The following is a 24,183-nucleotide window of genomic DNA, read 5'->3' as shown; positions in this document are numbered from 1 at the left end:
AACTTTTGCATAAAAATTAAATGAAGTAAAAATATTTAAATAATTCATTAGCGGCAAGTCATTAAATCCTGTTGAAATATAACTAACTAATGCTCTACCAACAAGTAATAACATCTAGAAAAACACTGATTCACTGTTGAAAATCCACACTAGTGGTTTTATTTGAATGCATAAAATTATCTATAAAAAAAAAGAATCCACCTCCCCACTAAATAAGCAAAAAGCGGTGAAAGAAGAGTCATGTATTTTTATTTTAATGTAGAAAAAAAAATATTTTTACTATTCAATCAGTATTTTCTTATATTGAGATAACACCTTTTCCACTGATCTCTGAATTCACTTAAATTCGTTAAACATTGAAAAATCTAACACCACAAAGAAAATACAGTCAATAATTGGACAGATGTAGCATGGTGAAATGGGTTTTTTTAGAAGGGTAAAAAAAAAAAAAAAAAAAAAAAAAAAGCACCTGGATAAAAATGAGCACTTTTAGGCCCTTATATAAGGACTATAAAAAATAATCAGATTTTAAGAAGTTTTTATGATGCTACACACCCTGTGTATGCTTGCTTATACATATATATATCACTTCAGCATTCTAAAACTCATGTCAGATTTTTGCTTTACAATAGTTTTAAAAATTTTGAAATGGGCTTCAGGCATTCATGTATATATATCTTCTGTTATCTATTTGTTACAAAACAAAAATTCAGGTTTAATAATAACAATAATAATAATAAAAAGATGCAACTCAAAAATTATATAAAATGATTTATATTTTGCTAAAACTATGTTACAACAACCTTACAAACAATTCTTGAATAATAAATAAAATATTTCTTCTCACAATAAAAGTAACATAACAGATCACAAAAGTAATCCATTGCATATGAGAAAATGCACCTGAATGACAATGTAATGAACACATTATAAAATCACAGAGATCCTTTCAAGAAGCTGACTTTGCATACAAGCATTTACAACTGAAATTCGTCAACGGTTTATAACAGGATCATATAAAGGCTGGAATGTCAGGCGAAAAAAACTAGCAATTTAAATAATTTTTTTAAAATGGAGACATTCTTCAGAGGCTGAGCAGAAATAGTTGTTGAAAAATTACACCTCTACTGAAGACTTTAAATTTGCAAGGCAGGGCAGAAAGGTGTTCCATGAGATTTTCAAGGGTTGGAATAGGTCTTTGGGACACTATATTTGTACAAAAATGAGATTTTACACTTGGGAAGATGACTGAAAGTGACTTTCATAGACTACATTTCCGAGGTGGATCAGAGGCCGGCGAGGAATCATAGCTGCCTCGTATTGAGGCCTGCAGGGCAATGGGGGTGAGCCATTCACGAGGCAGGCATTGCTGCAGGAAAGGAATGCAAGAACTAAAGTAGGCCAATCGGTTCACCCATGAAGGTATCTCAGATCCACACAAAATCTGTTGAAAAAAATAATGAAATAAGTATTAAACAGGGGATACATATAGTTATCACATATTAATACATCCAAACACTTAAACTGTTTCATAAAATAACATATTTTCGATATTTTTTTAAAAATCACTTCACATAATTTTTTCTTTAAAATCCAATTTTGTTCTAAATGTATGAAACCTCAATTTCCCGTAGAATTTGCAATCTCGCATTCATCTTCCCACATTAAAAAATGGAAAAAAATATTTTTCTATTAAAAAAACACTGATTTTATATGAAGCAGTATAAATTGATAAATTTTGCAATCTCTAAACAAACATAATATTTGCTTCCATAAAACAAATCAGAATATTGTATTTTTGAATACTGTACTCATTTTGAGGTTATTTTTTTTATTACAGATAATGCAACGAATTACACATACACACATATGTAATGCAAAATATCTTTATTAACTAAAGAGAATTAAAAAAAAAAAATTCTTTTCTACTTAAAAAGTTTTACTTCATACAAAAGGAAATCATTATCTTTTATTATTCTACAAAAAATATCCATGATCAATTTGTTTATTAGAAATTATATGCATGTTATGGATTTTGTTTACAGCAGAAAACTCACTAAGATACATTTAAATACATTGAGATTACCAACCTTCGTAAAGCTCTCAGAAAAGTTATTGCAATTTTTGCTCATTAGATGATAACAATCTCCTTTAAATTCTTTCCCAAGTTCTTCAACAACTCGCCTCACTTCTTGTTCAGTGAAATCTGTGTAACCAATTAATATAGCTTCTCTGCAAGACAATATCGACATATAAATATTTCAAAGCTACAATTGGTAAAATTGATATTTTTACATTATATAGAATAAAAAATATACTAGATGATTACTTTTAACTAAAAATATTCCTTTAGTTTTTATAAGAAGAAACAATTCTATGAACTTTCTTACAAAGGATCAAATTACCTGAACCTGAAATGGTCACCCAAGTCAGCTGCATCTCTAGGATGAATTTCAAAAATTCCAGAAAAGTTGAAAGGATGACCACCATATGCAAATTCTAAAATTCAAGAATGCTTAATAGAACACAATATATGGCAATTAATATATATATCGTATTATCTGAAACTTATCAAAAATAATATTATTAAAACTTCTTTCTCCCAAGATATTATCAATACAATGAAAGAAACAGAGCTAAGAAATGAATACAACATAAATATAATTTTTTAAATAAGTATCAAATATTATATGCAAAAGTATTACATATTTACACATAATTTAAAAGAGAGAAAAATTCAAAACTGTTGCACCAAATATAGTACAATTTTTTAGGAAAAACATTTATAAAAGAAACTTACCTGTACCGTAAACTTCTACACCAGAATGAAAAACACCAATCCCAAGTGGAGATGTATAATCATTGATCCAGTACTAAAAATCATATATAAACGTATATCATAAAAAGACAAAAATTTAGGTTTGACTTAATATTAAAGCCCACTTGTCGAGTTAAATTTTTCTTTTTTGGTGGGGAGGGGGGGGGGATTTTTCACAATATGACATCGTTTACATTGTAACCTTAAAAGTTGCTTATCCCCATACCTTGTAGCTATCTAAGATGGCAGACTTGTGGTGAGTTTTTGAAAGACTGGCACAATTTCATCAAGCTTGGCAAGAAAGCAAATTAATCTGATATCCTACTGTCATTCATTCTTTCAATTAACTTTTATCTGACATATACAAAAAAAAAAAAAAAAAAAAAAAAAAATCTCTTTGAAGAGAATTATTCCAAAGAAGTAATTTTAAAACTATAAAATTGCTGCATATTAGATATTAGCAGCATTTTTTAAATTCTGAAATGGGTTTTGCAGATTCTTTCTATATTTTAGTAATAATATTACTATACACAAGTATCAGAATAAAAGAAAATTATGGAAAAATTTCTTTCATAAAATTTTGCTACAACAGATTCCAGCCCATTGCTATTAATCCAGAATTAAATATGCCTTTACTTTATTTGGTTAATAGAGGCATTTTATGTCCTTTAAAAAAACTTAAAAGTAAATACTAATAAACTATATTAGACAAAAACTTATAATCAAAATCTTATCAGTTATTGAGAAGTATATATAAGATGTATATATAAGAGGTATATGTTATTTCCAGTAAGAAATTATTATAACAACAAGAATTTAAATTTTTAGAATCTTAATCAGGCATGACCATAGCTGGTTTATTGAATAAACAAAATAGGCAAATGACTCCAAGCTTTAAACCTTCAAGATTTTTTTTTTTTTGGAAGTTACTAAATTTTGAGTTTTCATTTAATTATAAAGGTCATGCAATTGAAATTATTTAGCAAAACCATGTAATTTTAGAACTTTCTTATAATAATATTTCTATTCATTTACCATTTGGAAGTTTTATATTACGATTTTAAAAAAAACATAGTGTTTTATAATTTAAAAAAAAATATCTCACTTTATTATTAAATATTATTTAAATTGTGGTTTTTTTTTCTGTTATGTTTAAAATTACTTTTAAACTTCAGTTATATATATTTTTTTACTAAAACCATCTTTTTAGAAAAAGATCTGCAATTAAGAGTTTTGCTATTCAAATGTGTCAAAAATTGCCATTTCAAACTACTTGTACAAAGATTTAAAAAATATTTGGCATTGACAATTTGAGAGGGAATATCGGCCATAAGATTCCTACAAAGAGCCCTTAGAAGGCATAAATGGCTTTGGGCATAATTCTGTATGTGCATACCAACTTCATTTTGAATTAGTTAGTTCCAAGATTGTTCTATCTACAACTTTCAACAGTCTTAATGATGCGTCACACTAAAAAAAGCATTACCATAAAAAAACTTTTCAGAAAAAGGATACTTGTTTTAAAGCCCACTACTACCATTAATTTAAGCCAGAAGATAATAAATGACATGTGATTAAAACACAAGTACCCAGAAAAATACTAAGGTTCTAAGGGCAAAGTCCCCAGAACAATGATCATGGACATCAAGCAATTCTTCATTGAATATAATTCTATTAAACTTATTCTAATTAAACTTATCAGCAAGAATTATATTTAAATGCATTAACATATCTATTATATGTGAATTTTAAGATTCTTTTCCTTTATTTCCTCATGTTTAATTAATTCAAATTTCACTAAGCAATACTTAGCATTCTTTATACACATGTGCTTCAAATGTTAATATCAATAATTAGATTTCCATACTTATGTTCTCTAATTTATTTTTTGAATATCAGATTTTGAATGGACTTAGCTTTAGTCTTCAAAGTGTTACAGCCAATTCCATTCAAAACTTGGAGATAAAATACATAATTTATTTTATTTTTTAAATGAAAAATCAGACAGTTAAATAAGTCACTTTCAGTTGCTCACTGCTTACGCTGCGATAGAATCTATTCGCTGATGAGACACGAAATGTATATTGCTTATTTTTTTATCTCGAAGTATAGTCTTTTTTTTTAAATGCACGTTGAAGCAACTGATCAATAATCATCCTTATTCTCGATGTAGTACTATTATTCATATTTAATGCAATCTCAGTATGCATCTGGAGTATTCAAGGCAGTCAGGCCGTTCTTTTAAAATACAGAAAACAATGCTCAACTGTAATTAAGAAACTAAACTGTTTAAAACTTAGTTGGTATTATTATTCATAAATTTAGATTTTAAACTTAAAACACAAGTTTGAAATGGAATGGTCGAAGTTTGAATGAATGGAATTTAATTTCCTGTAGAAATATTGCAAAGAGAATAAAACATAATTAAATTAAAATTCTGTCACATTATCATTTTGCAGTAATTAGTAAAATATTATTTGATCTCCAAAATTTCTAAAAATATTGATTTAGCTAATATATACGACAATATTGAATAATATATTAAACAGGCAGTTCTTAATAGGTGATTTAATACATAGCTTTGCATAGTTAATTCTGAATATCACTGTTAGCTTAAGATATTAAAAATTATGCTCATATTAATATAGTATATTTTTTATTTGGATTTTTAAGATAATCTTAGATTGAAAAAAAAATTTGCACCAAAATCCTTAAAAAAAAAAAAAAAAATTTTTTTCATAATTTAGCGCTATAACATGTTTTTACAAAATGTCCTTTAATAGATTTATCTTGACTTGCTTTAAATTAATTCCTTGCAAAAGACTGAATTCTTACTAAATTAATTAAAAATCATTATAAAGAAAATATTAAGTACTTACCATATCGTAAACATTTAAAATTACCGGTTCACGAGCCATATTAAAATATCCGTTAAAAATCCTAGATCGTAGAATAAATAAAAATTAAAATCATCCTAGATTCCTATTTAAATTTGGCTAGCTCCGCATATTTCTCATTAAGAAATATATTATTGGGAATATTCTACAAAAACATTAATGCAAATTGTCCCCTTACAGAGCCATGAAAAATGTAAAACAACCTCTGAACGAAATGCAAAAACAATGAATGACAAGACAGATAGACCCGCAATCGATTGTTTCGTTCTCGGAAAGAAATAGAAAGGCGAAAGTAGCTGACAAACATGCCAGATTTCAAACAAAGAAATTTCCAAATTTATTCGTCAGGCGCGCGCCATTTTGCTTTTATTTTCTGCCGCCCGAATGCAGGATAGTTAATATAATTATTATTATGCTTTCATAAAATAATGAAATTCAGAATGAAAATGGTTCAGTGTTGATTGAATAGATTAATACAGTTCAATATTAAAGGGAAAAAAACAAAAAATTACATTATTGTGATGGGGTGTTTCAATATAATTAATCGCTGTTTCTGTTTATATTATGAAATTTTTCGTCCCATAGCACTGAAATTTGAAAACAAATGAAGGAAATATTATTTATACTAGGACATACTAGCAGGATTGAATTTTAATTGTACAATGAATAATTTATGAAGCCCGGTGGAACGCACAGTTCCGGGGTTCGATTCTCAGACTGGGTAAGATCGACGCAGCCTTTCATCCCTTCAGTGGGTCGATAAACTGAGGACCAAGCGTGCTTTAGAACTAAATACCTGGGTTTATGCATTAGGTTGACCACCTAACCGGGACATATGCCTTGCATTCCAGAGCCCTCAGTCAAGAAAGCAGCTATGGGCACTTTATGCCTCTGTCGTACCACTGTGTTTAGTTTGTGGCAGTTTGGTATGATGGTATGGGTGAGAATAGAACCTGGGACCTTGTGGTTCGCAGCCCAGTAACATAACCACAATACGAAAGCAATTGCTCGGGTAGAGTAGCTGTTAACTGTCTTATAAGCTATTCACTACAAGTTTATGAATAATTTATACATACTAAATATTTTTCTGAAAGAAATGCCTGGAAATGTTACAGGCATAAAGCGTTTCAAAAATTATAGACTAAAAAACGAATGGACACTGGATTAATAGAGAGTCAGCTGTTTTCCCCAATTTATTTCTCTATTTTATTTTTATTTTTTATTTCAAAGCATGTACAAAAGTCACTGCAGAGGGGGGGGGAAATATATCAATCTAGTTCTAATGTTTTCCGATTTACATATTTTATAGAGGTTTTTGCCTTTATGTTGCTTTATTTGTTTACATTTTCTTACTTTCGTTGTAATAATGCGTTATCAACAGTTAATTAATATATTTAAAACCAGTTATTTCTATTATATTTAAGATATTATAATCATCGTGTATGATAGGCCTTCAGAAGACTGAACCAATAGTTCTCGATAGGACCTTATCCTTAAAGGGCGCCATGATAGAGTGCTACAAAGAATGTAACCAAGCTAGTTCAAATAAAAATTAAATATTTCCTTTATTTTAAAAGATTATTCATAATATTTTTTTCATGTCTTTTATCTATCTTGATGAACAATATTATACATTTTTTCTTTTTGACCCCCTCCCCCCCCACGGAATCGGATAATCAAATATGCAATTGAGCAGTAGGAGGGAACGAAAAAATCAACTTTTGATTTTTAATTTATAATAGTGTGGTAATAGGTGTGGTGTGGCTTGAGGTGCCGCAAGGACATTAAAATTGCATAAAAGCACATTTTTTGCAACTTTTTAAAGATTTTTGCGTGCCTCGATTATGAAATAAAAAGCTTTAAATAGGCGTTGTTATATGAATAGAAATATGAAAACAGTTTTACTGTTGCACTGGCAGAGTACTGAGTCGTCACCGGAGGGGTTGTTATTGAGGTAAGGTGTCTGCATCCGGTGACAAGGAAAACCTGGTTTCAAATCAGTAGCTTTGCGGAGTTCAATTGCGTCTTCACTTCGTCTGTTGTATAACTGATTTGTTAGTTAGTGCACTTGCGTGCTTTGCTGTGAGTAAAAATTGCTCACAGCAAAATTAATGAAGGCAAATAGAAAAATTAGTGAAAACAAGACAAATATCGGAATTTTTGAGAAATTTAGTGATTTGCTTGATGTTTAACTCACTACTTAAGAATCTAATGCTACTGTTTTATTATATATAGCCTCAAAATTGTTTTAGAGAAGGATACTTCTGTAAGCGAAAAATGAAATATTTGTTCTCATAATAGAACAAATATGGTCAAGAACTTCTATTCCGGTTGCTTCTAGCGAAAGAATTTCACAACTGATAAAAGCTCATCATGCTAAATACAGGAATTTATCAAAGCCTAAAAGTAGAAAATGTTAAGATAAGTTTGATTCCAATCTCACAGAATTTAGAGAAGAAACTAGAAGTTTATTTGATATTGCTGAACTTGTATAAAAGAAGAAAAAAAGTGCCAGTTAGGGAACAAAAATTTCAAAGTTTCGATCAATGCTCTAACAGGAAAATGGCTATAGATAATATTGACATTGCTACCACAAGCGCTTTGAGGAAGAAAGAAACAAGAAAGAGTAAAGAACTATAGAGAATAGTTAAATTTAATCAAGAACGGGCAAAAAATACTAGTGTATTAGAAACGATTACTGGCGACAATGGCAACGTTGAAGATCAACAATGTTTACAAAAAGAGGTAAAACAACCAAATCCATCACATAGATGAGATAAAACTACCAGGTGCCTGTGTGATTTAATATTGAGTTAAAATCGTCATGTACTTATGCTTCCAAACATCTTTTTAACCTTATCTCATATTAACTCTATCTCTCTGATGATCTTGAGAACGTTATAGACCCGATTATTCAAAGAAATGGGTACTTTGTGCTTTAAAAATATCCTTTTGTCCAAGCTAAATGTTGAAAGTAAAATTCAAAGAGAACTTGGTTTACGACTGTTTTAAAAGCAAGAACAGAAAGTAAAGACAGAGTCAGGAGGTTTAATATTTCAAAGATTAAATTTGATGCAAAGGATTACAGCGACATGATCTCATGGCTTGAAAATGAAGTAACTGAACCTCCCTTATAAAAATCTGTTTCCGGTGATTCTATGAAAGACTTTATACGGAAAACTGAAATTGAACCAGATTCTATAGGGGACTCCGTTATCTACTTTCTGAGACTCTCTTCCTTGTCTTATGCAAGCAATGGAAAGAGCTGTGAAACTGTGGCCGAATCAGCTCAAAATGTCTGTGGTTCAATAGCAAGAGAAGGATACATAAAAGCAAAAATTGACTTACGTGTGAATGTGCTAAAATTTAATACTAAAAAAAAAAAAACAGTTTAATGTGGCAATGAAGTAGAAAACAAACATTTTTTAGCTGTAATATTTGTAATCATTAAGGATACAAAAGTGAGAAGTGCAAAATTTGACATAAAAATATTTTCTTATTGTTACACTTTATAATTAATAATTTTTTCCAGCTGTAATGCGTATATATGAATTTAAAATCATCTTTTGCAACATTATATGAACGAAAAATTCATAAAAATATTTTATCAAAGTTTATAATTATTCAATTTTTTTTAAAACCAATTTTAAGCTTTTTGTGACACCTTGAAATATTGCTGTATTGCAACCAATTTTTTAAAAATTCTTTTTGAACTTAAAAGCAGACTTTTCCTCACTATTAACAAACTAAATTCTAAGAAAAATTTTTAGAGGCACATTTTAAAAATTTCAACTTTTTTTCAAATTTAAGCTTTTTTCTGCATCTTAAGATAACGTAATATTTCAACGAGATTTTTAAAAATTGTTTTTGAGCCTAAAAGGAAGCTTTTCCGCACTATTACCAAACTAAAATCTTAAAAAAAAAAAAAAAAAAAAAAAAAAAAATATGGCCATTTTCGTTCCACCCTATTGGACAGTTTTACAGATATGCGTATCTTTAGACTTATGGCACTCCTAAGTTATAGGAGGTCTCTCTCTCTGTGTGTGTGTGTGGGGGGGGTGCTTCAAGATTTAATGTTTCCATAATTTTTTAGGGTAATTTAATTTTGTGTCTTCCTTTGAATTACAGGAGCAATGCACTCGAACTTATTGAAATTTATAATCAGCTATCGTTTAAATTTCAGAATATTAGAAATATTCTTAGAATTGTTTCCAGATTAGTCTGATTCGTTTTATTTATTTTTCAATTTGCATACTAACTTGTAAATCGACAGATCTAGCAAATTTTGTATGACAGTAATGAGATTATGTTTACATATTATTTCAGCTTTTTTTTTTTTTTTTATCATTTTGTTAAAAATTGACTTTCACTTAACTTCTTTGTACTGTAGATACTGCAGCTACCTTCTTTGAAAGGGACCCAAAATTAAATGTTTCAGTTTGTCCTAATATTTATTACATGAAAATTTTATATCCACATGAAAAATTGAGTAAGAACATTTTATGTTGAAAATTGACGAGGGGGAAAGGGGTCTTCAAGCTTCAATTGTATTTCATCTGACGGTGGTCTTCTACTTCAGATGTAAACAGCCATTCAAACTCTCTCTACTGGGATAAAATAAAGAAAAAAAATTACAATTAACATAGGTTAAGTTATTAAGGTTTGCTATTTTTTGATTTGAAAGATTTGGCATTGATATTCACTATCTGCGGGATGAAGAGAACGACATTGGTCTGTCAGGAGTTCCAAGTATTTCTGTTACTTGTCTATAAATAGAAAATGTAGAAAGTAAATGTATGAAACTACTGCAGCTTTTTAATCTCATAAGATAAATGTTAAGCCGAAAATTTATTAACATTTTAACACTTATGTATAATATCAATAGTTATTAATATTTATTTTTAATTTTAGTTTATCGTAGCATAATTCTATGCTGCTCAATATTTCAAATAATCACGCTGGGTTGACATCTACCTAATGTCTATTTTGGACGAGCTAATTTAAATATATACAGAATAAACAAGGATATGACATAAGATATTTAATCACAACACAACGTTACATCAAGAAGTTTTTAGTACATTTATGAAAAGTGAAAACAGAACAGCTGACGTCAGTGCAGGTTGTCTCTGGTTGGCTAGGGGATGTCCTTCGCAGCATCCTTCCCTTTTTTATAGAACTGAATAGCTACTAAAAAACATCAGTTAAAGTCACTAAGTTCAGTCCTTTGAGTTTCTTAAAGGTACGACCACAGCGGGATCCTGAAGCTGGTTAGCTTCCAAAGATTTCGATTTATGAAAATTTACAGATTATTCAGTCTGTTCAGCTTTCTGGAGGGGTAAACTTTTCAAGTCATTTCCACTAACCTCAAGTGGAAACACACATTGGATTGATCGAATTAGCGTACAAGACTGAGTCTTTAATTTTACTTTCTTACCAGTTCATCCTTTCCTGGAATCAGTTCTATTATCCGAGCTTAAGAACATTGAAGACGCTTCTTTACATCGTCCCAATTAAGACGATAACCTCTTCCCGAATATTTGATGACAGAGGATTTTGTTTCTGTCTTTGAATCAGCTGATCCAGATACTCGGACCTAAATCACTATCTTAACCCTTCGATTACTTTGGCTCGAAATCTTAATCTTTTGCGTAATGATTAGCATCCCGCGTATCTAAATCTTTAACCTCAGCATTTGATATATCAAACAAAAACTTTGCCGGTATAATTGGAGTAGAATCTTGCATGTCTTCAGAGAGAGATATTATTTAACAAGAATTAACTACCTTTTCGCATTAACATAAGATTATCACCAGTTTCTTCATACATAAATATGGCTTTGCCTAATGTTCTCCTGAGATCTTCACGGTTCTATCAACCTCTCCCACCAGGCAGCTGTGGAGATATAAATTTCCATGTTATGTTTTGTATCTCTGCATAGCGAGGAACTTCATTCCAGTCGATGGCGGGTCCCTCTGAAATTAGTGCTGTTGACTGAATGGATTAATCGAGGTCTTCCTCTCCTAGCCACAAAACTACGAAAATATAACAAAAATACATCAGTGGAGAGCGATTTCAGGAGTAATTTCAGGTGTAATACTTTGTAAAGGGCATAAGTGTAGAGGACAGCAAACCTTGTTACCCTGTTTAATGTACAGAAAGTCAGATAAATCTACACTTACCAACTTTAAACACGGCTGCGTTTTCAACTCGGTCAGCAGGTAATGATGCTGGATCAGTCATGGAAGATTTACTAAGACACCTAGGGCAGGCATACCATATTTTTCGGGTAGTTTTCCGACCGTCTAAAATCCAATACTTTTCACATATTATGTTGAGAAGCAATTGTGTCCCAGCAAGATCATTCCCAATATTGAAATGTTCTACAAGTTTCCGCTTAAAGATATGATTCAACAACAAGAAGCAACAATTGTGATTTATACAAAAAGAATGGCGACAGAAATTAAGAAGTATCTATACGTTTAGTAATTCAAATTTTCACACGAATATTATTCTCATCTCTAAATATACAAAGGTTAGGTACAGATTTCTCATATGGAAGACTTTGAGCTTGTACAGATCGAATTAACCGGATATATATTGAATCAATCTGTCGAAGCTAGTTGAAAAGAAACACAATGGATGAAGTTATATATATATATATATATATATCAATTTAAGAAATGTTTTATGTGTTTCGAAGTTTAACTTGATTCCATGAAAATCTGAAACAGAAAACGAATCTTGCTTTTAAGTGAATGATTTAAATGAAATTTGACACAAACAATTAGGCCATGCCAGTTCTGAATATTTAAAAGGAATGCCATTCAAATGAATGTTTAGAGGTTTGGAGAAAGAAGGGAAACAGAAATATGTGATTCCTATAACAAAGAACAAAGGACTAATTGTCGATATGGAACTTCTTTCAGAGACTACAAATTATCAGTTAGAACTTTATTTATATGGACAAATGAAAATAATATTTCTGGTTAGCAAAAGTACGTTCTGACAGTTACTGACCCATTTACACAAAGATATTTTGTTAAATTTATAAAAACTAAAGTTGAAGTTGCTAGTGCGTACTACAAAAGTTAATAAATAAGAGGGAAAAGGAGTTGAATTCAACATTAAACTAGCGTAAAGAGAGGCAAATTGACTAGAGTTTATTAATTCTATTAAAACATTTTGACAAAAATTAATAAAATACTAAGGAACTACCTAAGGATTGCTCACCATAAAGTAATGGAACTGCAGAAGAAGTCAACAGACCTTTATTAGACAAGCTAGGTTCTTCTAATAGACTCTAGAATTCTTGACTCCCTCTAGAATGTTGGATTGAAGCTGGCACGATATAACGCATAAGACTATATGCCCAATATAACGCCAGCTAAAAAGGAAGATGAGACATCCACGGAGATGTTGAATGGGAAGGAAATTTCTATGCGACATTTAAAACCATTTGGTAGAGTTGAATTCTAAAAAGTATTTAATAACAAAGGACAACTGAGTCAAGGAAATGAGTCTTCCTTGTCTGTTCTAGAAAGGGAAAAGCTGATAAAATATATGACACAAACCAGCGGGAGTGATCTCCCTGATGAGGTGTTGATGAGGTAATGAGGTAATGATCTTTCTAATGAGGTGTTACCTCTGCAACGTCTTGGAGACAGAGACGCTTCAAGCTATCCCAGTCATTGCCTAAACGGTGTTCGTGTACATCGTTTAATATCGTGACTAAAATAATATTTTCTATACACATTTAGTTATATGCAGCAAGGATGTTAAATGAGTTATTATTCCAGTTCTCGACACTCTTCTTCGTCAGTCTCGGGGAGTTTCTTCTCGTCTTCCTTTCTTTTCGTCAACTTCCCACATTACGCCACCCATTGCTCTTCAATAAAAAGTCTTACACTGGGGTGGTAGAAAGTTCGCTGAATTCATCTGCTGACGGGGTACGTCACACATCGTCTGCATAAAATGATGGATTTCTGGTAAAGCCGTGAGTGCTTTGCGTGACAGTGGCAAACAATAGTTACTAATTATTTATATTTAGGACAATTCTAGTATTTTTATGAATCTAGAGTGCGATTTTTGGCAACTAAGCCCATCTGAATCCATATTTGCATCCATTTACTATATGAAATGAGTGTGGATTCTATAAACTATGCTTGATTATCTCGTAAATTTATTCGGGTAGATGGCATCCGTTTGAGTTCAAACGCACTTACTATTAATATATTTTTAAATATTTATACCCCATCGTATATCCTGCAATATTCGTCCATACTTTTTGAAAACGTATAACAATCACAATACATGCACTAAATAGAGATTTCACCGCAGATACGATATAAATCTTTTTTAATGATCCGTTTTATGTCTATTTGGAGATGTTTCCAAATAGATGTTCGAAACTCCCATCATTTTTTACTTTCTCGTGCGCGACAGAATGCAGGGAGAAAGTATTGTAAATACGATTCCAAGATGTTGACGCACCTCCACGTTTCAGACCTCCCTCAGTCTGAAAAACACATTTCGCAAACGTGTCCGCCTGTTAGCACAATCACTCAAAAAGGCTTTGAGCCAAATGGATAAAATTGAGTCTCAAAATATGTCAATTTCTATCGAACATTGAACGAAATAAACACAGAACAAGCCTGTGTGACTGTTCAAACACTAGGAAATTCGATCCTTAAGAAACGCAAAAAGCTTGATAAATAAGATTTAATACATACATTTAGCATTTAAATTGTAAACTCTTATCAGATTTTAAACCGAATCTGCCAAATGTTTGACTGTTTTTCGGTTTGTAACATTCACCTGCTGAATGATTGAAAAACGCAATGAATTCAATAAATGGAATTTAGCATGTCATCTTGTGACTAAAATTGAAATTTTACATAAAATTTTTATTTTACTCTATGTGAAAAAAAAAGGTATGTCGAATGTACAATTTATTTTTTGATTCTTGTGTATGAATCGAATGCTATTGATGAATCACCGCAAACTATTGTCAAAGATAGAACACTCGTTTCGGTCAAAAACTAAATTCAGCGTCAGCTAATCCTCAGCTGAGAAGCTATTGTTCGGCGTTGCTTTGCAAGTAATACACAAGTACCGATCGTCATTGCTATACTGCAAAACATACAACTCTTTTGTGTGAGATTCTAAATGCATAAGTCAAAGGACTGGCGGAATTCGTTCAAGGTCTGCACTTTTAGGAGAGGGAGAAGACCTTTTTCTGGAGAACATTTTTGGGGAGGCTACTCCCACTGAATTTTGCAAGACTTTCCGGAATCTACCACATGCTGAGGAATGGATTTCCTTTTGGTTTCATAACTACGTCAATGGAAACTTTTGTTTATTAAGGAAATTGTACTGAAAAAATACTTTCAGAAATAAATGCTTTTTTTTTTCTGAATAGAATTTTCTTCGCTTGAATGATTTCTAAATATGTAGATAGCATTATTTTCAGAAGAAAACACTTAAGTGGCCTATTTTTGAGAAATTAAAAAAACAACAACCAATGTCTGCAAGATGTAGCCATTTTTTATAGTTCTTTAAGTATAACTCTGGAATAGTATAGGTATACTTAAATAAATAAATATATATTTAATATGTATTAGAGATAATGTTTTTTTGGAGAAAATCAACTTATTGCTCTGAGTCATTTCGGTATAACATCCCGAAATTATCTCAAGGAGAAATAAGATCGTGTGCACCATTTAGTTTATCTTACATAAAATAAATGAGGACATTTTTATTTCGAATTATTATAGATGTTGGGAACTTGACAAAGGAATTGTAATTTTGACTATATATATATATATATATATATATATTACCAAGATAAAACAGCTAACATAAAAACAAACTATACTATTAATTTTTTTTTGTAACTATACTATTGCAGTTCTAACCATCCGATGCTCAATGAAGGAATATTTGACTATCCGCAGGCTCAATTATCCGGTGAAGTAAAAACAGCAACAAACACTATCAATATTCGGTAAAGTATTAAAAGCGCGACCAGTGGTGTCGATGTACCCTTTTACAACCAGAAAGATTTCACTTTTAGCATCTAAAGTAGGATATGCGTATTGTATTCTTCCTCCATGCTTTAATACCTATTTATATACTGAGTTTTCATATATAATACCATTTGTAGTTCCTTTTTTTTTTATTCTAATCGTATATTATTTAAAGTATTCTGCAGCGTATGTAAAATATTTTCATGAATGAAAGAACAGTTTTTTTTTCTATTCGATATCTCCTTTCATTTCATTTTTGAGTTTTATTAAATCATTCAAATTTCTGAGTACCCGAATCCACCTTACACCCATTTTTTTAGATAATTGTTCTGTTTTATATCCTTAGGAGTGATAAAATATGGAAGGCATATGAATCGTGAGCATATGGATTCTGAAAAACTTGAATGGTTAGAATGAAAAAGTATCAACACATTTATATACAGAAATTTCAGGAAATTTTAATGACCACATTCTTTATTTAATATTATTTGCCATATAAAGAAGACCATGATGAATGATATACCTTTACAAAGTCCCTAGCATGGGACTGTAAGAGCATGTTACTCTTAGAAGTTTCGAAATTATATGCTTGTTCGTAAATTTAACCCATTAAACATACTTCAAACTTTAATGCTAATTTGATTAATCATAATTTTAACAATATTTCAGAAAAAGCTTCAAGCAGACAAATAGTTTGAGAGTTTAAGGTGATACAAGTGAGGTTCCAATCATATAACAAGCATTTGGAAGTTGTGTACATTTGAAAACTTGTGGATTTCATAGATAGTATATCGTTATCATATTAAGATGTCAATTTTTGCCAATTTTTAACATCAGTGTCTAAGAAGTTATTTCAAAATGCATATAATAAGAAATGCAAATTTAATAACTACAACAATATAATTGTAATCGATACGACATTTATATCAGCTTAAAAAGTTTATTGTCGTTTGGTGAAGTCACCAGCATTGTGTAAAATAAGTTTCTAAAAATGTGGAAATTGTAGAATATTTATAGCATTCAAATTTGTTGATGTTTTGAATGGAGCTTTCCATTGTTTAAGCATCATTGAAATTGTTCGATAACAAAGTGTGGCCATTTTTCTCGTTCGTTGCAGCTGGTATTATTGTATGCGAGTTTAAGCCTTTGTGATAAAGATATGACTTCAGAGAAGGAAACACTTCGTGGCTTTCACTTCTGGAATATTCCAATGATTCGTAAACAGATAGATCGATTTATCTAATTATCAAAATTATCGCTTCAAGTGACCTGTGACTTCTTATTCTCTGACATATCGCTAAAAACACAACATTAGCGATTTCATAAAAAAAACTATAAAGTTTCATGCTATAACCACTGACGGATAGATTGAATTGGAGGATTTCCAGAATTAAATCTATTCTTTTGTATTTTGAATCAGTAACTCAAACGAAACTTTTGTCTCTGATAAAAACAAATTTCTAGAATAAGCAGCACTTTTCGCTGAACTCTACAATTAGATCAGCTGCTGTGAAGTTTAACCCACTTGGTCCGGCTTGTTGTCTCCGAGCGCCGAATCTAGCTCATCATCCGGTACGTCGAAGAGAACGCACTGGTAAATGACCCTTGTCACGACACCTTTGCCGTCGGCGTCTCTGAAGAACATTTTTTGGAATCCTGCCTTCGAGTCACAGTTTACCAGCGTATCTTTCATTCCCTCGCTGGTCGTGTTGAAGATATCCAGAATTCGATCCGGGTCTCTGATTGGACTGCAATGCAGTACGATGGCTGGAATGTGCGCATCTATCACGCATAGAGCATAACCTGCAAGAAAAGGAAGGATATGAATATTTGCTGGTACCAACTGCACATTTTCTTGTATCAATCTGAATAATTGATGGAATATGAAACTGTTTACTATACAATCTGCCTCACCAGATCATTGAAAGATATGTCGCATAGAAACATAATACATTAGTGATTCTATAATTGGCTGGATTTTAAATGAAATTTATCTTCACAAACTATTTTCTATTATGAATCTTTTTTTCTTTTTTGACCCATTATAATGCATTTGTTGTTGCAAGAAGCTGAACACAACTAACTAAAGGAGATAAATTGCCAAAGTTGTCCGAATTGAAAAACCCTGTTTTAAGTATTGTAGAAGAAACCTATTATCACTAGAAGACTCAAGTCGGTGATATGCTTTTCAGGACATGGAGAAATCAATAGCGGGCACTCATTTTTACGCATACAAATTACAGCAAAAAGCAGAGGAAGAAATTAATAAGAAACTACTAGTAAAAATGACGTTTTTCCTCCTTTGGCATTCCTTATCCTACTTAGCACAAAATACGAGTAATAAATTGGTTGTATAATGTTAACAGTCAGTATTAACTCCTTCGCAACGGGCGTGTTATATATGCATCACCTTTGAACGTCTCTCACAATCTGTGCGTACCACTTGTGCATTTCTGGAAATCGAACTCATGGGATGGTGATGTATATGTGCATTTTAAACTGGAATAATTTTTTATCACCACTAGATGGCTTCCTGTGTCCATTACTTCTGAAATAAATATAGTTTTAGTATCCTAACCCTCAGTTAGCTCATATTCAACCTGGCTTTGGTATTTTACACATCAGCTGTTGCGGGGGATAGGGGGGGGGGCTAAGAATAATATAAATAAACAGAGCTGGGTTTTGTAACTTTCCGCTTGATAGAACCTTTCGCGTTTCTTGTTTTTCTTTCTTCTTTTTTGTTATTACCGTCCAACGGTAGTATTTTCGGGTTTAACCGTCAGTTCTGTTGAATTTTGTGTAGAGTTAGGATACATTTCGCGCACTTCTCTTTTTATTACGGAAAGCTTTAGGTTCGGTTTATTATAGCAAGAAAATGCGATTGTCACAGGAAGAATGTGCTATGAATGAACTAATATTCTAAAAAGGTAACAAAAATGACTATTTTAGGACAAAGTTTATTTTTTGTGACTCTTTTTTCGATGTTAGGCATTATTCTCTAGATGATTCCTTTCGCTTACGTCTCGTCCCGAAAGGGTTAATATTTACTATACGTATTCTAATTCGTGAATAATATGAATTAAATTTGACTGAATTTATCGAGTACTGTCTACAATAGCTTATTTATGAAATTTTAGTTCACTCATTTCGCCGTGCTGTAAAATGAAGACATTTTTATGGGCACTCTCTTTTTCAGTATAATACTTTGAAAAGGAAAACTTTAACTTTCTCGTACTTGAACATTTCATGAAATTAAAACTTATTAATTAAAAGAATTTTCAGTTTAATTCTTATTTTACTAATTTTCTATATTGAATTCTGTAAGAAAGATGGCAGTGAATACTAGATTGTAGTGTTTATTAGATATTTACAGCAACTGCTGCAAGTAGAAGTCTCCTATAAACTTCCTCACAGGATCTTAAATAAAAATGTTACCCCTCTTCCTCAGATGCAAAAAATGGGTACCTTAAACAAAGATGCGAACTCCTTGAGAGCTTAGATATTTATTTTCGGTGTCCCACATTGGAGCTTTTTGTGCTTCATAATATAGAGAAGAAAATATACGAGGGTTGGAATTTTAATAGTGGCAACTATTTACTTACAGATGATACAAAAGATATCCATGTTATTAGTTTCACTGTCCTTCAGTGTAGTCACCAACATTATGTACAACCCATTACGAGCAATGATGGTCTTACATACCGGTAGCAACACCTGCTCTGTTGATGGCTCCAATGGAGCTGTCTATTGTCTGAAGAATCCCTAGAACAATTCTGAAGTGAATGCTATGAAGTGGTTCGTGCATTTTAGGAATCAAATCACAGTCATAAGGACTTAAGTTTGGGGAGCATGATGGATGGTACAGCAATTCCCAGCCCCATCTATCAAACAAACTTGTCACATCCTGCATTGTGTTTCACCGAGCATTGTTGTGCAAAAATATAGGGAGTTCTGCAGAAATTGCCGCCACTTTTTTCTCAAAGCTGCTCTCAGATTGTGTCCCAAAGATGAATAATAAATACTACGCATACGCTGCGGTGGAATGGCATGCGTCAGGATAACGCCGTCGTATAAAAGAATCACCTTAATTTTCGCACTGCTGGGGTTCTGATGAACTCTCGATCATTGTGGAAACCCGTAATGATGTCATTCGTTCGAATGGCGTTTCGGTTGTGGTTAGTACGATTCGTCCCATGTTTCATACAGCGTAATGATACGGCGCAAGAAAGACTTTCCTTCACGTTCATATCGCTCCAAAAGAGTAGGAGCTACGTCGTATCATAGACATTTCTGTATTTCCGTCAAACCATGTGGAACCCATTGTGGAGCAATTTCAGAATATGAAGCACAATCGTATGCGCTAATTTTGTTTCTTGGGCTAATTCACGAATCGTATGATATTGATCACTGTCTATTAGTATGGCAAGATCATCCATTTCTTCTTCACTGACGCTAGGACGACCTGGCCAATGCATGTCTGAACACATTTGGCGTCCTACGTTGTAGGCCCTTACCCATCTTGCCTCTGTTCTGTAAGGAAATTCAGACTCCCCATAATCCTCTTGAAGACCCTGGTGACACTGTAGTGCTGTTCAATCTCCGGTACATTAAATCTTTCTGCAACTTCGTTATCCTCGCTCGTGCAAACATTGCATTAGACTGCAAACTAGTACAAGGCTTTTTCTTCTCGTCACTCGGCAAGCGCATGATGTAGGAAGAGAGAGATTTTTTTTTTGCTCTGAGGTATGTAACTAACAGGTTGTAAAAGCGACATTCATTGGTTCCGTTGATTGGCGTCTCTACAGCAATGTTGTCACTATCAAAGTTCCAACCCTCATGCAGTTTTTTGTGATAAATTTAAGCCAAAATTTGATCAAAATTATAATTTTAATAACAATATTGTATACTAGATTTAATAATATCATTGAGTCTGCATTGAATTATTGCATTAACATGTAATTATACAGATGCTGGAGGACTTAATCTCGCATTTGGTGATAAATTACAATTTTATGAGTAAGAATACCACATTTCAAATTTCATCTATTTAAGTCGCTGCGTTTAGAATTATTGCATAATCTGTTTAATTAATGGAAAGCGTATATCGACAAACGGCCAACTTGTTGGCTGATTTTTGGTTCAAAGATTAATGCAGATCCGCATTTTAGTTGATAGAACTTCAGTGTACCATATTTTATATATCCATTTATTCTGCATTCTGTAGTGTCGTGTTCACTCATACGTGTACAACAAGTTCGACAGACTTCATATAAAGGGATTTCATTCAAGATTTAAAAGAAATCTACAAATACGATGTTAAGAACACATACTCAATTTCATCTCTCTATCTGAACAGCATTTTTGAATTATCATATATTCACAAACAGACAGACAGGCATTATCCAAAAATGTGTTTTTTCGACCTTGGGATGTATGAGCATGGATATTCTTTGAAGGCCCCAGGTCGAATTTCTTGACAATTACAATATTTTCTCTTTGTATACGAGGAAATAAAAAAAGAAAGAGAAACATTGTGATGTACTTTTTGAGCGTAATTACATATTAAAAAGTTAGCTGAAGTTTAAAATTAAATCTTTCGCTAAGGATTTCTATATTGACAAAGCCAAACTCTGAAGGAATATCTTTGTTTATTTTGTACAAGATTGTAAAGTCTTCACATAACCAGTTTTTCAAAAGGAAAATTCATTTACATTTTATCTTTGGAAAAATGGAGAAAAGCGCGGTATGAATGAATCACAAACATTGAAAGGGGGAAAAAAGTCGAATAGTTTTTCATATCACAACTAGATAGTTCTTTTTTTTTAATTTATTTTTAGTTTTCATAGTTTTTAAAAAATATTTCAAATACATTAAAGTTTTTTAAAGCAACCCCCCCCCCCCACCACCACCCAATAGCTATCTTATTTGACATGGAATTTTCGATTTGTAGATAATACAACTCAGAAAAAAAAAGGCATGAAGTGGTACAGGAATGATCATCCGTTCAATTCTGTGTAATCTATTACATTCGTTTTCTGATCTAGGCCATTTTATTAAGAGGACGGTGGTTTTTATAATAAATTGTCCAAATTATTGACTTCCAACTAAGAAATTTTGTACGCATATACAAAAGAAGATATTTTTGTCAAATAATTTTTAAAAAAACACTTTTAAATTGAAAAATTATATTGTGAAAGCTTAATAAATTTCCAGTAATTTTTTTTTTTGAAAATTCCATGCATTTTAATTTTCAATTTTGTGTATCTAATTTTTTATGTTATAGTTTAAAAATACATTTGGAACACATTTATATGTATATTATTCTGATATTTACTTTTAAAATTAATTTTCAGGAAATGCATGTCAGAAAAATGCATGCTTTCTTGGCTACTTAAAAGTATAGAAATTAGGTCTTTTAGGTCTATATTCGATTTTTCATAGTTCTTATGGACTTTCTTGTTAAAATAATTTAGAAAGGAATAATTCCTATAGGCCAAAATGTTCTAAGATAAAGTTTTGAGCTTGATTTGTCTATCCGTTTTCTAATTTTAAAATATTTTCTTAGTTTTACAGCAATTTCTGCTAGCCCATAAAAAATTTAATATCGTAGCAATATGTGCGAATTTAAGACGAGAAACTAAAAAGATGAAAATTATTATAAAACATACGTAGAAATATGTTAAAAAATTTGTAAAACTTAATTTTGAAAGATTATCAAAATTAATTAAAAAATGTTAACATTCATTGAAATTAGAAATAAAATTTACATAAATAAAATGGATATCATTGATAATTAAGTTCCTAATTAAGTTAATTTTATTATTCACAATGAAGTTTTCAAGTGTGTAAAAATGTTTTTGTGCAATAAAATACTAAGAATTTATTAAACAACTTTGATTAAAAATGCGTTAAAATTTTAAAACTCCCTCTCTTGATGTAGACTTACTTCCCAAGAAGTAAGCATGCGCGAAAGTTTGTAGCGCCAGGTTCAATAATTTGTTCTGCTAATCTGAATCATTTCATCAGGCATATCACGTGACGCAGTTTACTGATAGTATGCCATCAGTATAGACAATCATGTTAAAACCTCATTTTTAAAAGAAATATATTTCTAAAACAGTCAATCATTTCAGTAATCATAGTTTAAGAAGCCAGGGTAATGCAGAGAGACTTCTGATGCTATTGTACATCATCTAAGCTAAGGATGGTCAAACGTTTTCGATCGCGGGCCAAAAATCGAAAAAAAAAAAAAAAAATGGTGGGCCAAGATAAATTTTTGAAAATGAGAAAAACAATATACAAGTACTACAATTTAAATATGTTAATGAGATGAATGAAATTGCGATTTCATTTTTAAAAGTTCCTTATATTGAGGTTCGAAGTGAGATGTACTGATTCTAAGGAACGTGGCTAAATGCTCATCTTTCAGTCTACTTCTGAAATTATTCTTTCTAAGGTTCATAGATGAAAACACTTGTTCACATATATGAGATGGAGTAAACATAGCACTGATTTTCTGGGCGTGAGATATTAAATTTGGAAAATCTACTTTCGATAAATATTTGTAAAACTCTAACTTTTGCATATTTAGAAACAACTGCTTGAGATGATTGTTAGATTGCAACTCAATGAATTCAAGCTGCAAAGCTGAGCTCACTGCTTATGAGACAGATATCAGTAGAAAAACAGTCGGAGAATATAATGAGAAAATAAGAGACGTAATAGTACGTTACATAATAAGTAATAATGACAGGCAGAGTGGCCTAACTGAAGATGGAAGGCCGAAAATCATCGAGTTAGACAAAAGCCTTTTTTTTTAAAGAAAGTATAATAGAGGTCGGGTAATTAGAGGGCAATGGTATTTGGAGATACCGAACGGGCAAGTAAAAAGTCGTTTCTTGTGCCTGTAAACAATAGAAATACCAAAACAATGCTGAGAATTTAGATGAATATGTTCTTCCTGGGACTACAGTAATAACAAATGAGTGTCGTGCTTATTAAGGTACTCTCTCTAATAACGAAGATTTTGGTTACCAACAAATTAACCATTCCAAAAATTTTGTAAGCCCAAACGGTGTAAATATTCATGCGCAGAATATCGAGTGTTTTTGGTCCTTAACAAAAAGGTTTCTGCGTAACAAACAAGGAATACATCAGGATCAACATTTTGACCACTTGAAGCAATTTATTTGCGAATTTAGGATAAGTAAAAACTAAAAAATTAATATGTTATTTAATTTGCTAAAAATAAATCATTAATGTTTGTGCACTGTTTTTTGCTGTGTCGTTTTTCTTACACATTTTTGGGCAATTTTTTATTTCCAATGCGGGCTTCAAACGACCACATACCGATTAAAATTCTATCCGAGGGCCGGATAAAACCTTCTGATGGCCCGCGGGCTGTCGTTTGCCCATCCCTGATCTAAGCTATTCGCCAGGA

General features: G+C 31.6%; 2 protein-coding genes across 4 annotated transcripts in view; both read right to left on the bottom strand.

The window, feature by feature from the left end:
• Positions 1-785: 785 nt before the first annotated feature.
• On the bottom strand, positions 786-6,062 carry LOC129985246 (deubiquitinase DESI2-like). The gene is made up of 5 exons (XM_056095205.1): positions 5,698-6,062; positions 2,801-2,873; positions 2,406-2,499; positions 2,091-2,232; positions 786-1,444 (listed from the first exon to the last, which is right to left on the bottom strand). The coding sequence occupies exons 1-5, from the start codon at positions 5,734-5,736 to the stop codon at positions 1,262-1,264; spliced, it is 531 nt and encodes a 176-aa protein (XP_055951180.1). The 5' UTR covers positions 5,737-6,062; the 3' UTR covers positions 786-1,261.
• A 10,223-nt stretch (positions 6,063-16,285) lies between these two features.
• LOC129984589 (uncharacterized) overlaps positions 16,286-24,183 on the bottom strand; it is a 38,703-nt gene continuing 30,805 nt past the window's right edge. For all 3 annotated transcript variants that reach the window (XM_056094510.1, XM_056094509.1, XM_056094512.1), the window contains one exon: positions 16,286-17,546. In XM_056094510.1, the coding sequence (XP_055950485.1) occupies positions 17,260-17,546 (287 nt within the window). In that variant the 3' untranslated portion in view covers positions 16,286-17,259. The remainder of the gene's footprint in view (positions 17,547-24,183) is intronic.

This window comes from Argiope bruennichi, chromosome 9 (genome assembly GCF_947563725.1).
Source record: "Argiope bruennichi chromosome 9, qqArgBrue1.1, whole genome shotgun sequence".
In the NCBI taxonomy this organism is placed as follows: domain Eukaryota; kingdom Metazoa; phylum Arthropoda; class Arachnida; order Araneae; family Araneidae; genus Argiope; species Argiope bruennichi.
This window is presented reverse-complemented; position numbering and strand designations above follow the sequence as displayed.

Excerpts from the sequence above, each read along its gene's own strand:
- LOC129985246 (XM_056095205.1), bottom strand. The coding sequence starts at position 5,736 with ATGGCTCGTGAACCGGTAATTTTAAATGTTTACGATATG. Across the intron at positions 2,874-5,697 it reads TTTTAAATGTTTACGATATG|TACTGGATCAATGATTATAC; the intron begins GTAAGTACTTAA and ends TATGATTTTTAG. Across the intron at positions 2,500-2,800 it reads TGTAGAAGTTTACGGTACAG|AATTTGCATATGGTGGTCAT; the intron begins GTAAGTTTCTTT and ends CTTGAATTTTAG.